Source organism: Anomaloglossus baeobatrachus, chromosome 4 (assembly GCF_048569485.1).
Source record: "Anomaloglossus baeobatrachus isolate aAnoBae1 chromosome 4, aAnoBae1.hap1, whole genome shotgun sequence".
Classification (NCBI taxonomy): Eukaryota; Metazoa; Chordata; class Amphibia; order Anura; family Aromobatidae; genus Anomaloglossus; species Anomaloglossus baeobatrachus.
Window position 1 is genome coordinate 56,024,623 of NC_134356.1, and position 16,574 is coordinate 56,041,196.

General features: G+C 54.0%; 1 protein-coding gene across 8 annotated transcripts in view; it reads right to left on the reverse strand.

The window, feature by feature from the left end:
- TCOF1 (treacle ribosome biogenesis factor 1) overlaps positions 1-16,574 on the reverse strand; it is a 311,423-nt gene that overhangs the window by 29,158 nt on the left and 265,691 nt on the right. For all 8 annotated transcript variants that reach the window (XM_075344358.1, XM_075344353.1, XM_075344354.1 and 5 more), the window contains one exon: positions 14,907-15,089. In XM_075344358.1, coding sequence (XP_075200473.1) covers positions 14,907-15,089 — 183 coding nt within the window. The remainder of the gene's footprint in view (positions 1-14,906; positions 15,090-16,574) is intronic.

Sequence of the window (16,574 nt, forward strand, 5' to 3'; positions counted from 1 at the left end):
GTCCTTTTTTGGAACTAGGAAGAGATTTAAGTAGAAACCTCTGAACCGTTCCTGAGCTGGAACTGGGACAATCACTCCGTTTGCCTGCAAGGACGCCACGGCCTGCGAGAAGGCGGCGGCCTTGGAGCAGGGGGGAGTTGAGAGAAAAAAATCTGTTTGGAGGGCTGGAAGAGAAATCTATCCTGTAGCCGTGAGATATGATGTCTCTCACCCACTGATCGGAGACTTGCTTTAACCAAGCGGCGCCAAAGTGGGAGAGCCTGCCACCGACTAAGGACGTGGCTGGAGCGGGCAGAGAGTCATGAGGAAGCTGCCTTAGTGGCAGAACCTCCTGCGGTCTTCTGCGGACGCGCTTTTGGGCGCCAGTTGGATTTCTGCTCCTTGGCTGAGTTAGCGGACGAGGCGGAAGGTTTAGAGGATGACCAGTTGGAGGAACGAAAGGAACGAAACCTCGATTGATTCCTACACCCTGGGCGGGTTTCCTGGTCTTGGTTTGTGGCATGGAAGTACTCTTCCCGCCAGTAGCTTCTTTAATGATTTCATCCAGCTGTTCACCAAACAGCCGTGAACCAGCAAAAGGGAGCCCAGCAAGAAACTTCTTGGACGAAGCATCTGCCTTCCACTCTCGAAGCCACAAAATCCTGCGGATAACAAGAGAATTAGCTGAAGCCACCGCAGTGCGGTGAGCAGCCTCTAGCATGGCAGACATGGCATAAGATGAAAAGGCTGAAGCCTGAGCAGTTAAGGTAACCATCTCAGGCATAGATTCCTTGGTGAGGGAATGCATCTCCTCTAGAGAAGCAGAGATGGCTTTGAGAGCCCACACTGCTGCAAAAGTCGGGGAAAACGCGGCCCCCGCAGCTTCATACACAGATTTGGCCAGAAGGTCAACCCGACGGTCAGTGGAATCCTTAAGTGAGGTGCCGTCAGCCACCGACACAACGGTCCGGGCTGAGAGCCTAGACACCGGAGGGTCTACCTTTGGGGAGTGAGACCACTCCTTGTCCACCTCAGGTGGAAATGGAAACCGGTCATCAGAACCACGCTTTGGAAAGCGTTTGTCAGGGCAGGCCCTGGGTTTGGTCACAGCGGTCTGAAAACTGGAGTGGTTAAAGAACACACTTTTCACTCTCTTAGGCGAGGTAAACTGATGTTTTTCTGCCAAAGAGAGTTGCTCCTCTGATACTGGCGGATTGAGATCCAGCACAGAATTAATAGAAGCAATCAAATCACTAAGATCTGAGTCACCCTCAGAGAAATCGATGGGATACAAAGCCTCCGAGCCCCCAGTGAGGGCATCCTCCTCATCTTGAGAGTCAGCTCTTGAGACAGAGCCGTGGGATGGGGAGGGGGAGGAAACCCTGCGCCTTCTCTAGAAGGACGTGGTCTGGGATCAGATGATGAATCCTCCGTGAGCTCTGATGGACGGAGGTCAGAGGATAGGAGTCCTCTGTCAAGAGTATTAGAGGCACCCTGAGAGGGGGGCTGATGCATATTCATCAAAGTCCTGGACAAAAGCCCCATGGACTCAGCAAATGACTGGGATATGGACCTAGAAAAGGACTCTACCCAGGCCGGGGGTTCAATCACAGGTGCAGCAGCAGCCTGAGAGACAGACCACTGGGGGTGAGACTCCAGGCTGTGGCACCGCCAAGGTAGAGCAACCATCACAGTGTGGATAAATGCTCGGCTCAGGCAGCAGGAGCTTACATGCAGTGCATGCAGAATAAAGCTTTGGAGCCTTGCTCCTTGTGTGAGACATGCTGCTGGAGTGGGGGCTTTGCAGAGAATGAACCCCAGGGAGAATATACAGAGGTCCACAACCGGAGACCGGCTGTGGCTTACCAGACCGCTGAGCGCGGTGTTGTGTGCCCTCCAAATCCCGAAGCCCGGTCCCCCAGAGCGCAGCACCTCAGCAGAGATGCAGAATGCAAGATGTCCCAGAGCAGAGTGAACTCTGCCTGAGAAATGGAGGGGGCGGGACTAGGGGCGTTCCTATAAAAGAGCGGGAACTGGAGGGCTATAGAGATCTGCCGGGAAGGAGGGACGCCCCAGCAGTGGGGAGTGTCCCTCCCCTGTGTAGAACGGCCACCGGGAGGAGCCGAACCTGTCCCTCTGCATGAGTGACATGCGAGGGCAGGAAAACTAAACTAGGCCCCCGGCGAAGCTGGGGCCTAAATTTAAGCGGCGAGGCCGACAAGCAGGCACCATCGGCGCGGTTCTCAGGCAAAAGCTGGAGAACCCACCGGAAAAGTTAAAAACAATCACATACAGCATACTCTCCCCTTACAATAAAGAACCGGGACCCCCAACATAAACGTCTCAGGTACTTAGCTGCTGAGACGCAGGGCCATGTCCCTGGGGATGAGTGCTCCGGTCCAACAGAATCCTCAAGGGGCTGTGGATGGAGACCGGACTCCTGCCAGGCATGGAGACCGTGCTGGCTCCCACTTCAAGCCAGAGCCTAGAAGGGATGGTGAAGGAGCGCGGCATGTAAGGCTGCAGCCTTGTAAATCAACCTTAACAACACCGCCGACACAGTGGGGTGAGAAGGGACATGCCGGGAGTCCAGACATGGACCCGCTTTTCTTCAAACTCTTTCCAAAAGTCAAACAATCAGATGAGAATGCATGTGTGGATGTATGACCTCCTGACACAAAGCAATAAACTGGCTAGGACTGGCTACCAGGGGGTGTATAAGCTCAGAGGGAGGAGCTACACTTTTAAGTGTAGTACTTTGTGTGTCCTCCGGAGGCAGAAGCTAAACACCCATGGTCTGGGTCTCCCAAAGGAACGATAAAGAAAGAAGGGAATTTTGTTTACTTACCGTAAATTCCTTTTCTTCTAGCTCCTATTGGGAGACCCAAACAATTGGGTGTATAGCTTCTGCCTCCGGAGGCCACACAAAGCATTACACTTTAAAAAGTGTAACCCCTCCCCTCTGCCTATACACCCTCCCGTGCATCACGGGCCCATCAGTTTTGGTGCCAAAGAAGGAAGGAGGAAACTTATAAATTGGTCTAAGGTAAACTCAATCCGAAGGATGTTCGGAGAACTAAACCATGAACCAAAGAACAATGCAACATGAACAACATGTGTACACAAAAAAACAACAGCCCGAAGGGAACAGGGGCGGGTGTTGGGTCTCCCAATAGGAGCTAGAAGAAAAGGAATTTACGGTAAGTAAACAAAATTCCCTTCTTCTTTGTCGCTCCATTGGGAGACCCAGACAATTGGGACGTCCAAAAGCAGTCCCTGGGTGGGTAAAAGAATACCTTGAATAAAAAGAGCCGTAAAACGGCCCCTTCCTACAGGTGGGCAACCGCCGCCTGAAGGACTCGCCTACCTAGGCTGGCATCTGCCGAAGCATAGGTATGCACCTGATAGTGTTTCGTGAAAGTGTGCAGACTCGACCAGGTAGCCGCCTGACATACCTGCTGAGCCGTAGCCTGGTGCCGCAATGCCCAGGACGCACCCACGGCTCTGGTAGAATGGGCTTTCAGCCCTGAAGGGACCGGAAGCCCAGAAGAACGGTAGGCTTCAAGAATCGGTTCCTTGATCCACCGAGCCAAGGTTGACTTGGAAGCCTGTGACCCTTTACGCTGGCCAGCGACAAGGACAAAGAGCGCATCAGAACGGCGCAGGGGCGCCGTACGAGAAATGTAGAGTCTGAGTGCTCTCACAAGATCTAACAAGTGCAAATCCTTTTCACATTGGTGAACTGGATTAGGACAAAAAGAAGGTAAGGAGATATCCTGATTGAGATGAAAAGGAGATACCACCTTAGGGAGAAAATCCGGGACCGGACGCAGAACCACCTTATCCTGGTGAAACACCAGGAAGGGGGCTTTGCACGACAGCGCTGCTAGCTCAGACACTCTCCGAAGTGATGTGACTGCCACTAGGAAGACCACCTTCTGCGAAAGACGTGAAAGAGAAACATCCCTCATCGGCTCGAAGGGTGGTTTCTGAAGAGCCGTTAGCACCCTGTTAAGATCCCATGGTTCTAGCGGACGCTTGTAAGGAGGGACTATGTGGAAAACCCCCTGCAGGAACGTGCGTACCTGCGGAAGCCTGGCTAGACGCTTTTGAAAAAACACGGAAAGCGACGATACTTGTCCCTTGAGAGAGCCGAGAGACAAACCCTTGTCCATTCCGGATTGAAGGAAGGACAGAAAAGTGGGCAAAGCAAACGGCCAGGGAGTAAAACCCTGATCAGAGCACCAGGATAAGAAGATCCTCCACGTCCTGTGGTAGATCTTGGCGGACGTTGGTTTCCTGGCCTGTCTCATAGTGGCAATAACCGCTTGAGATAACCCTGAAGACGCTAGGATCCAGGACTCAATGGCCACACAGTCAGGTTGAGGGCTGCAGAATTCAGATGGAAAAATGGCCCTTGAGACCGCAAGTCTGGTCGGTCTGGTAGTGTCCACGGTTGACCCACCGTGAGATGCCACAGATCCGGGTACCACGACCTCCTCGGCCAGTCTGGGGCGATGAGGATGGCGCGGCGGCAGTCGGACCTGATCTTGCGTAACACTCTGGGCAGCAGTGCCAGAGGAGGAAATACATAAGGCAGTCGAAACTGCGACCAATCCTGAACTAATGCGTCTGCCGCCAGAGCTCTGTGATCTTGAGACCGTGCCATGAATGCCGGGACCTTGTTGTTGTGCCGGGACGCCATTAGGTCGACGTCCGGCGTTCCCCAGCGGCAACAAATCTCTTGAAACACGTCCGGGTGAAGAGACCATTCCCCTGCGTCCATGCCCTGGCGACTGAGAAAGTCTGCTTCCCAGTTTTCTACGCCCGGGATGTGAACTGCGGAGATGGTGGAGGCTGTGGCTTCCACCCACAGCAGAATCCGCCGAACTTCTTGGAAGGCCTGACGACTGCGTGTGCCGCCTTGGTGATTGATGTACGCCACCGCCGTGGCGTTGTCCGACTGAATTCGGATCTGCCCGCCTTCCAGCCACGGCTGGAACGCCTTTAGGGCTAGGTACACTGCCCTTATCTCCAGAACATTGATCTGAAGGGAGGACTCTGGCTGAGTCCAGGTGCCCTGAGCCCTGTGGTGGAGAAAGACCGCTCCCCACCCTGACAGACTCGCGTCCGTCGTGACCACAGCCCAGGATGGGGGCAGGAAGGATTTTCCTTTCGACAGAGAAGTGGGAAGAAGCCACCACTGAAGAGAGACTTTGGCTGCCCGAGAAAGGGAGACGTTCCTGTCGAGGGACGTCGACCTCCTGTCCCATTTGCGGATAATGTCCCATTGGAGTGGACGCAGATGAAACTGCGCAAATGGAACTGCCTCCATTGCTGCCACCATCTTCCCTAGGAAGTGCATGAGGCGCCTCAAGGGGTGTGACTGGGCTTGAAGGAGAGATTGCACCCCTGTCTGTAGTGAACGCTGTTTGTCCAGCGGGAGCTTCACTATCGCTGAGAGAGTATGAAACTCCATCCCGAGGTAAGTTAGCGATTGGGTCAGAGTCAATTGTGACTTTGGGAAATTGATGATCCACCCGAACCTCTGGAGAGTCTCCAGAGCAGTATTCAGGCTGTGTTGGCATGCTACCCGGGAGGGTGCCCTGACTAGAAGATCGTCTAAGTAAGGGATCACCGAGTGTCCCTGAGAGTGTAGAACTGCCACCACTGTTGCCATGACCTTGGTGAAGACCCGTGGGGCTGTCACCAGGCCGAAAGGCAGAGCCACGAACTGAAGGTGTTCGTCTCCGATGGCGAAACGCAGGAAGCGCTGATGCTCTGGTGCAATCGGCACGTGGAGATAAGCATCCCTGATGTCGATTGATGCTAGAAAGTCTCCTTGGGACATCGAGGCGATGACGGAGCGGAGAGATTCCATCCGGAACCGTCTGGTTTTCACGTGTCTGTTGAGCAGTTTGAGGTCCAGAACGGGACGGAATGATCCGTCCTTTTTTGGCACCACAAACAAGTTGGAGTAAAAACCGCGACCACGTTCCTGAAGGGGAACGGGGATCACAACTCCTTCTGCCTTCAGAGTGCTCACCGCCTGAAAAAGAGCATCGGCTCGCTCGGGGGGCGGAGATGTTCTGAAGAAACGAGTCGGAGGACGAGAGCTGAGCTCTATCCTGTAACCGTGAGACAAAATGTCTCTCACCCATCGGTCTTGGACATGTGGCAACCAGGCGTCGCAAAAGCGGGAGAGCCTGCCACCGACCGAGGATGCGGTTTGGGGAGGCCGAAAGTCATGAGGAGGCCGCCTTGGGGGCGGTTCCTCCGGCGGTCTTTTTAGGACGTGACTTAGACCTCCATGAATCAGAGTTCCTCTGGCCCTTCTGTGGCCTGTTGGACGTGGAGAATTGAGACCTGGCTGAGGGCCGAAACCTCGGTTGTATCTTCCGTTGCTGAGGTCTGTTTGGTTTGGACTGGGGTAAGGACGAGTCCTTTCCCTTGGATTGTTTAATGATTTCATCCAATTGCTCGCCAAACAGACGGTCGCCAGAAAATGGCAAACCGGTTAAGAACTTCTTGGAAGCAGAGTCTGCCTTCCATTCGCGTAGCCACATGGCCCTGCGGACTGCCACTGAATTGGCGGATGCTACCGCTGTACGGCTCGCCGAGTCCAGGACGGCGTTCATGGCGTAGGACGAAAAAGCCGACGCCTGAGAGGTTAAAGACACAACCTGCGGAGTAGAGGCACGTGTGACTGCATTAATCTCAGACAGACAAGCTGAGATAGCTTGGAGTGCCCATACGGCTGCGAATGCCGGAGCAAAAGACGCGCCTATGGCTTCATAGATGGATTTCATCAAGAGCTCTATTTGCCTGTCAGTGGCATCCTTGAGCGATGAACCATCTGCCACTGCTACTATGGATCTAGCCGCCAGTCTAGAGACTGGAGGATCCACCTTGGGACACTGAGCACAACCCTTAACTACGTCAGTGGGGAAGGGGTAACGTGTGTCATTAAGGCGCTTCGTAAAGCGCTTGTCCGGAAAAGCTCGGTGTTTCTGGACTGTATCTCTAAAGTTGGAGTGATCGAAAAACGCACTCCGTGTACGTTTGGGAAACCGAAATTGGAATTTCTCCTGCTGAGAAGCTGACTCCTCAATCGGAGGAGCTGGAGGAGAAAGTTCTAGCACCTGGTTGATGGACGCTATAAGGTCATTTACTATGGCGTCCCCTTCAGGTGTATCAAGATTGAGAGCAGCGTCAGGTTCAGAGCCCTGATCTGCCACATCCGCTTCATCCTCCAGAGAGTCCTCATGCTGAGACCCTGAGCAGTGTGATGAAGTCGAGGGAAGCTCCCAGCGAGCCCGCTTAGCCGGTCTGGGACTGCGGTCCGTGTCGGAGTCCTCACCATGGGACCTAGGAGTCACCCCAGGAGCACTTTGCTGCTCCGACCGAGGGGGGCCTGGGGGCAATGATTCAACAGTGCCCAGGGCCTGTGTTACCGGTCTGTGCTGCAAAGCTTCAAGTATCTTAGCAGACCATCTATCCATAGACTGAGCCATGGATTGAGAAAGTGACTCAGAAAGTTTCTCAGCCAACGCTGCAAACTCTGTCCCTGCCACCTGGACAGTGGTAGCCGGTGGTTCTACCTGGGCCGAGGGTCCCACCAGTGGCTGAGGCTCCGGCTGAGTGAGTGTCACAGGGGCCGAGCATTGCACACAATGAGGGTAGGTGGAACCTGCAGGTAACATAGCCGCACAAGAGGTACAGGTTGCAAAATAAGCCTGTGCCTTGGCACCCTTGCTTTTTGCGGACGACATGCTGTTGTCTCCTCTTAGAGCAAACAGTGAGGGTATATAGCCAAAAACAAATAATGCGGCCGAACAGAGTAAATGTATACAATATAAGGATATATATATACACTTCGGCACCCAGGGGGGCCAGCACCTAGTAACAGGTGCTGCTTACCGACCGCCCTCAGCGGTTGTGTGTCCACCAGATTCCCTGCCTGGGCCTCCCAGAGCTGTGGAGCTCGGCTGAATTCTCCACCGGCAGAAGTGCTGATAGCAATGGCTGCCGGCGTTCTGAGAGGAGGAGGGAGCCGTGGGCGTGCCTCAGAAAGTGCGGGAATCTGGTGCCCCGCAGTGCTCAGTGAGGGGGGAGGAGGATACCTAAGTATGCTCCAGCCCTCACCGCTGACGTCCAGTATAGTGTCCCGCCCTTACCCCTGACTGGCAGGCCCGGGGGCGGGAGTATGCGGTACTAGGCCGCAAAAGCCGGGGACTAAAGTTAGTAACGTGGCCGGGAAACAAGCGCGGTCGGCGCGGTAGTCCCGGTGACAAAACACCCAGCAGCTGCTGCAGCGTCCGTTACACAGGCGCTCTATGCGCCGTCCCCAAGGGGACACAGAGTACCTCAGAGTAGCAGGGCCTGTCCCTGATGATACCCGGTCTCCTGTCCGTCAGATTCCCCCAGGGGCTGCGGAGGGAGCCCGGTCCCAGTGTATGGTGACCGGTTAGGATCCCACTTCACCCAGAGCCCCTAAGGGATGGGGAAGGATAACGGCATGTGGCTCCAGCCTTTGTACCCGCAATGGGTACCTCGACCTTAACAGCACCGCCGACCAGAGTGGGGTGAGAAGGGAGCATGCCGGGAGCCCTGTTAGGGGCCCTCTTTTCTTCCATCCGATAAAGTCAGCAGCTGCTGCTGACTAAAATGTGGAGCTTGCGTGAATGTGTCTGCCTCCTTCAACACAAAGCAAAAAACTGATGGGCCCGTGATGCACGGGAGGGTGTATAGGCAGAGGGGAGGGGTTACACTTTTTAAAGTGTAATGCTTTGTGTGGCCTCCGGAGGCAGAAGCTATACACCCAATTGTCTGGGTCTCCCAATGGAGCGACAAAGAAAGAGAATTTTGTTTACTTACCGTAAATTCTTTTTCTTATAGTTCCGTATTGGGAGACCCAGACCATGGGTGTTTAGCTTCTGCCTCCGGAGGACACACAAAGTACTACACTTAAAAGTGTAGCTCCTCCCTCTGAGCTTATACACCCCCTGGTGAGCCGTAGCCTGGTGCCTAAAAGCCCAAGAGGCACCGACAGCTCTGGTCGAATGTGCCTTGATCCCCGGCGGGGGAGGCACCTGAGTACTCTGGTAGGCGTCCGAAATGGTCGATCTAATCCAACGGGCTAAGGTCGGCTTAGAAGCCGAGAGACCCTTGCGCCGACCTGTGGTCAGCACAAAAAGAGAAGCGCACCGCCTAAGTGCAGCGGTGCGAGACACATAGATCCGGAGAGCACGCACCAGATCCAGAGTATGCAGCGCTTTTTTAAAGCGATGAACAGGAGCCGGACAAAAGGAAGGTAGGGTAATGTCCTGGTTAAGGTGGAAAGGAGAGACCACCTTAGGAAGAAAGTCCGGAGTCGGACGGAGAACCACCTTGTCTTGATGAAAAACCAAAAAAGGTGACTCCGAAGAGAGTGCAGCCAAATCAGAGACTCTCCTGAGGGAAGTTATTGCCACCAGAAAGGCCACTTTCTGTGAAAGACGATACAAGGAAACCTCCCTAAGAGGCTCAAAGGGGGGTTTCTGCAAAACCGTGAGAACCAAATTAAGGTCCCAGGGATCCAAGGGCCGCCGGTAGGGCGGAATGATGTGAGACGCGCCCTGCATGAAGGTGCGGACCTGAGCCAGCCGAGCGAGACGTCGCTAGAACAGGACTGACAGAGCTGAGACTTGTCCCTTGAGAGAGTTGAGGGACAGTCCTAGCTGCAGACCGGACTGTAGAAAAGACAGAAGGGTCGGCAAGGAGGATGGTCGGTAGAGCGACACCAGGACAGGAAAATTCTCCAAGTCCTGTGATAGATCTTAGCGGAGGAAGACTTACGGGCCCGAGTCATAGTGGAGATGACTTCAGGAGGAATACCAGAAGCCGTCAAAATCCAGGACTCAAGAGCCACGCCGTCAATTTGAGAGCCGCAGAATTCAGACGGAAAAACGGACCTTGTGAGAGAAGGTCTGGACGGTCCGGGAGACGCCACGGCATCTCTACGGACAGATGGAGCAGGTCTGGATACCAAGCTCGCCTGGGCCAGTCCGGTGCAATGAGGATGACTCGACGGCCCTCCATTCTGATCTTGCGCAGGACTCTGGGCAAGAGCACTAGAGGGGGAAACACGTAGGACAGACGAAACTGGGACCAGTCTTGAACCAGAGCGTCCGCGGCGAATGCCTGAGGATCGTGGGAGCGAGCCACGTAAACAGGAACCTTGTTGTTGTGACGGGATGCCATTAGGTCCATGTCCGAAGTGCCCCACTTGCGGCAGATTGACTGAAACACTGCCGGGTGCAGAGACCACTCGCCACCGTCCACGGTTTGACGGCTGAGATAATCTGCCTCCCAGTTTTCCACGCCTGGGATGTGGACCCCGAGTCCTCCACCCATTGAAGGATGCGTTGTACCTCCAACATTGCCAGGCGGCTGCGTGTCCCGCCTTGGTGATTGATGTAGGCAACCGCTGTCGCGTTGTCTGACTGGACTCGAATGTGACTGCCCGCCAACAGGTGGTGAAAAGCTAGGAGAGCTAGAAGCACAGCTCTGGTCTCCAGCACATTGATTGAAAGGGCTGACTCGGACGGAGTCCAAGTGCCCTGTGCTCTGTGGTGGAGACATACCGATCCCCAGCCGGATAGACTGGCATCCGTGGTGAGGATCACCCAGGACGGGGCCAGGAAGGAGCGCCCCTGGGATAGAGAGAGGGACCGAAGCCACCACTGAAGAGAGCTCCTGGTCTGTGGCGACAGAGCCACTAACCTGTGTAAGGAGGAAGGCCGCTTGTCCCAACAGCGGAGAATGTCCAGCTGCAGGGGGCGCAGATGGAACTGGGCAAAGGGAACCGCCTCCATGGAAGCCACCATTTGACCCAGCACCTGCATCAGACGCCTGAGGGAAGAATGGCGGGGCCTCAGCAGAGAGCGCACTGCCAGTTGGAGGGACTGCTGTTTGACTAAGGGCAACTTCACAAGTGCCGGCAAAGTCTCGAACTGCATCCCTAGGTACGGGAGACTCTGGGTCGGAGTCAGAATGGATTTGGGCAGATTGACCAGCCACCCGAATTGGGCTAGAGTTGCGAGAGTGAGCGAGACACTCCGCTGACAGTCTGCGCTGGATGAAGCCTTGACTAGAACGTTGTCCAGGTAAGGAATCACTGCCAACCCCTGTAGGTGCAGAACCGCAATCACTGCTGCCATGACCTTGGTGAATACCCGAGGGGCTGTGGCCAACCCGAAGGGGAGAGCCACAAATTGGAAATGATCTTCTCCGATTGCAAAACGTAGCCAACGCTGGTGTGAAACTGCAATTGGCACATGCAGATAGGCATCTCTGATGTCGATGGACGCTAGGAAATCCCCTTGGGTCATTGAGGCAATGACTGATCGCAGAGACTCCATGCGAAAGTGCCACACCTGAACATGCATGTTGAGAAGCTTGAGATCCAGGATAGGTCGGAATGTACTGTCCTTTTTGGGGACTAGGAAGAGATTTGAGTAGAAACCTCTGAACCGTTCCCGGACCTGGTACAATTACTCCGTTGGCCTGCAAGGATGCCACGGCCTGTGAGAAGGCGGCGGCCTTGGAGCAGGGGGGGGTTGAGAGAAAAAAATCTGTTTGGCGGACTGGAAGAGAATTCTATCCTGCAGCCGTGGGAGATGATATCTCTCACCCACTGATCGGAGACGTGTTGAAACCAAGCGTCGCCAAAGTGGGAGAGCCTGCCACCGACTAAGGACGTTGCTGGCGCTGCCAGATAGTCACGAGGAGGCTGCCTTAGCGGCAGCACCTCCTGCGGTCTTCTGTGGACGCGCTTTTGGGCGCCAGTTGGATTTCTGGTCCTTGGCTGAGTTAGTGGACGAGGCCGAGGGCTTAGAGGACGACCAGTTAGAGGAACGAAAGGAGCGAAACCTCGACTAATTCGTACCCTGGGCAGGTTTCCTGGCTTTGGTTTGTGGCATGGAAGTACTCTTCCCGCCAGTAGCTTCCTTAATAATTTCATCCAGCTGTTCTCCGAACAGCCGGGACCCAGCAAAAGGGAGCCCAGCAAGGTACTTCTTTGAAGAAGCATCTGCCTTCCACTCTCGAAGCCACAAGATCCTGCGGATAGCGAGGGAATTAGCTGAAGCCACCGCAGTGCGGTGAGCAGCCTCCAGCATGGCAGACATGGCATAGGAGGAAAAAGCTGAAGCTTGGGAAGTCAAGGCAACAATTTCGGGCATAGATTCCCTGGTGAGGGAATGCATCTCCTCCAGAGAAGCAGAGATGGCTTTGAGAGCCGACACTGCTGCAAAAGTCGGGGGAAAGAAGGCCCCCGCCGCTTCATATACGGATTTGGCCAGAAGGTCAATCTGACGGTCAGTGGAATCCTTAAGGGAGGTGCCATCAGCCACCGACACAACGGTCCGGGCTGAGAGCCTAGACACCGGGGGGTCTACCTTTGGGGACTGAGCCCACTCCTTGACCACCTCAGGTGGGAAGGGAAAACGGTCATCAGAACCACGCTTTGGGAAGCGTTTGTCAAGACATGCCCTGGGCTTGGACACAGCGGCCTTAAAACTGGAGTGGTTAAAGAACACACTCTTTGCTCTCTTAGGCGAGGTAAACTGGTGCTTTTCTGCCAGAGAGGGTTGCTCCTCTGATACTGGCGGATTGAGATCCAGTACAGAGTTAATGGAAGCAATCAAGTCACTAAAATCTGAGTCACTTTCTGACAGATCAATGGGGTACATGGAGTTAGCCTCCGAGTCCCCTGTAAAGGCATCCTCATCCTGCGAGTCAGCTCTGGAATCAGAGCCGCGGGAGGAGGAGGGAGAGGGAACCCTACGTCTCTTCTCAGGAGGACGGGGTCTGGGACCTGAGGATGAATCCTCTGTGAGCTCCGGTCCTGAGAGAGACCTAGCAGCAGAGGCGCCCTGTGAGGGGAGCTGAATTCAGCAAATTACTGGACAGAAGTCCCATGGACTCAGCAAAAGACTGGGAGATAGACCTAGAAAAGGATTCTACCCAAGCCGGGGGTTCAGCCACAGGAGCAGGAGCAGCCTGAGAGACCACTGGGGGTGAGACTCCAGGCTGTGGCACCGCCAAGGTAGAGCAGGCATCACAATGTGGATAGGTGCTCGGTTCAGGCAGCAGGAGCTTACATGCAGCGCATACAGAGTAAAGCTTTGGAGCCTTGCTCCTCGTGTGAGACATGCTGCTGAAGTGGGGGCTCTGCCAGAGAATGAACCCCAGAGAGTATATCAGAGGTCCACAACCAGAACCGGTTGTGGCTTACCAGACCGCTGTGCTGTGCAGAGCGGTGTTGTGTGCCCTCCAGATCCCGAAGCCCGGACCCCCAAACACAGCACCTCAGCAGGGATGCAGAACGCAGACCAGCGCTGAGTGAACGCTGAGAAAATGGCCGCCGGAGCGAAGAGAGGGGGCGTGACTTGCATGAAGAGCGGGATCTGGAGGGCCATAGAGACCTACAGGGGAGGAGACACGCACAGCAGTGGGGAGTGTCCCTCCCCTGTGCAGAACGGCCGCCGGGAGGAGCCGCGCTGTCCCTCTGCATGAGTGACATGTGAGGGCAGTGAAAACAAAACTAGGCCTCCGGCGAAGCCGGGGCCTAAATTTGAGCGGCGAGGCCGACGAGCAGGCACCATCGGCGCGGTTCTCGGGCGATAGCTAGAGAACCCGCCGGAAATGTCAGTAAATACAACAAGCACACTCTCCCCAAACAATACAGCACAGGGACCCCCAAATATAAACGCCTCAGGTACTTAGCTGCTGAGACGCAGGGCCAGGTCCCTGGGGATGAGTGCTCCGGTCCAGCAGAGTCCTGAAGGGCTGCGGATGGAGACCGGTCTCCTGCCAGGCATGGAGACCGTGCTGGCTCCCACTTCAAGCCAGAGTCCAGGAGGGATGGTGAAGGAGCATGGCATGTAAGGCTCCAGCCTAGGAATCAACCTTACAACACCGCCGACACAGTGGGGTGAGAAGGGACATGCCGGGGGTCCAGACGTGGACCCACAGTTCTTTAAACTCATTCCAAAAGGAAAAAATCATATGAGAATGCATGTGTGGATGTATGCCTCCTGAACACAAAGCAATAAACTGGCTGGGTCTGCTCACCAGGGGGTGTATAAGCTCAGAGGGAGGAGCTACACTTTTAAGTGTAGTACTTTGTGTGTCCTCCGGAGGCAGAAGCTAAACACCCATGGTCTGGGTCTCCCAAAGGAACGATAAAGAAAATAAACACAGGGGAGACTGACCAGAGCAACAGCCATGCAGCAGCGGAGGCTTTATATAGGAAAGTAATGATTGAGTCTGTTTTACAATATTTCTTACATCCAGTTACATTTCATTAAATGACATTACATTACATTACATTACATTTCATTCAATGTCGACAAAGGCATTACACCTCATAGTGCGCATGACCGGAAGTGCTGGGACTTCTGATCATGTGCAGTGCCCGGCGTCGGATGCGGTGACAATGGATACAGGTACACGAGTAACCACTGATGACGCTGGACATTGAATAGCATGTGAGTACATCCCTTTGGGCGTGCTAATATGCTAAGAGGGTGGAATGAACGCAGGAACGAACGCCCTTGGGACTAGTCCCTGCGCTCATTTGCATATCAAATAGGATCTTTAGAAATACTTTTTCTAAAGATCCCTTTATCTATGCTAGTGTATACAGGGACAGTCAGGCAGGGATTAGCAATATACACCCAGAACAGCTCGTAGTTCTGGGTACATATTGGACCTGACCGGTTCACTTTTAAAAATAAAAAAAATTATGTCTCTTTAGAAAGTTGCTTAACTTTACATTAAGAAAATGACTAAACAACTGTGCAACTGTGCCTTTAAGAGCAAATACGGAAGAGAATCAGAGAATGAGGTACTATAAACCTGTTAAGAGCCAGGACACGTACCTCTTTGGAGGGGTCTTTTTCGGAGGGTTCGTTGGACACTTTTGCAGTCGCTTGATTAATTGCAACAGGAGTTTTAGTTGCAGACTTCACAGTCCCCAACTTGGATGGCGATGGCGTTTGGGGCAAAGGGCTTTTTCCTTTTTTGACGGTTGCCTTAGCAGGAGTCAGTGCCCGAGCTTCTACCTACAGATGGTACAGCATTTGTTCAATAGGCGACTGCAAAACCCACCATCCCATATTCAACTACACTTCATACCCAGATAACCGTTTAGTTCATTGCTCAGAAGCAAACAATTCAGGGAAAGTTGTCACATAGTGAGGCACCAAGTGCACAGAGCGGTCAGTGATTTTACAGAAATAATGAAGGGACCCCGAATCAGAAAAACAGAGCAAAACAGATAATATACCGTATTTTCCACACTTATAATCCGGATATGGCTTACCGGGGTGACGGTGGTGGAGTGAGATCACAGGAGGCAGGATGGATGATACTGCGGGCTCAGAGGAGGGGGTGTCCCTGCAGTAGAGCGGCTCAGGAGGGCCACAGGGTCGGTGATACTGCAGGCTCGTGAGTGTCACGGGAAGCGCCATTGATCTGCCGGCGGGCTACGGGCTGCATTGAACTGCAGGCTCCTTTCAACTGCCGGCGATACGTGATGGACTTCAAGAAAATGGCCGCGGAGGCCAATCTGCGCACGCACTGCCTCCACGGCCATTTTTTTATTCAAATCCATCACGTCAACCGCCGGCAATTCAATGGAGCCCATAGCCCGCTGGCAGATCAATGGAGCATGTAGCCCGCCGGCAGATCAATGGAGCCCGTAGCCCGCCGGCAGATCAATGGAGCCCGTAGCCTGCCGGCAGATCAATGGAGTATGTAGCCCGCTGGCAGATCAATGGAGCATGTAGCCCGCCGGCAGATCAATGGAGCCCGTAGCCTGCCGGCAGATCAATGGAGCATGTAGCCTGCCAGCAGATCAATGGAGCATGTAGCCCGCCGGCAAATCAATGGAGCATGCAGCCCGCCGGCAGATCAATGGAGCATGCAGCCCGCCGGCAGATCAATGGAGCATGCAGCCCGCCACGATAGCCCTGAACCTGCAGTATCACTGACCCTCCAGAGCCGCAACACCCCCTCCTCTTAGCCCGCAGCATCGACGACCCTGCCTCCTGTGACCCTTTTTTTTTTTTTAATTAACATTTTTTTTAGCAGTAATGCGTATTCACATTCCAATATTCACCATCTACATTCTTGTTTTTTTCTCTTTCCCTTTACTTGAGTGCAGCTGCTATTTTGGATATTGTATGTCACGTTCAGTATGCACCAGTTCAGACTATGAGATTAGGAAGTACCGTAAATTTTTTTCTAGTTTGCAGTCACTATGTGTCAGCGCTAGGAATGGTGGGGACGTGGTGGCTGCGAATATGCAATATGCAAAGTCCAGGTCAAAAGCCAACTAGAAGGGTGCAGCTTCCCTCAATGCAAGTGCATTAGGGGCAGCTGCACCCGCTAGTTGGATTCTGGCCGGGGGTCTACATATTCACAGGCACGACTGCAGTTTCTGGCTCCGAGACCGGAGAATCCTCGAAGCACACTGCCTGCGATGTAAGGACTCGCAAGTCTGCAGTCACAAAGAGTGACAGCAGACTTGTCATTTTAGACCAGAC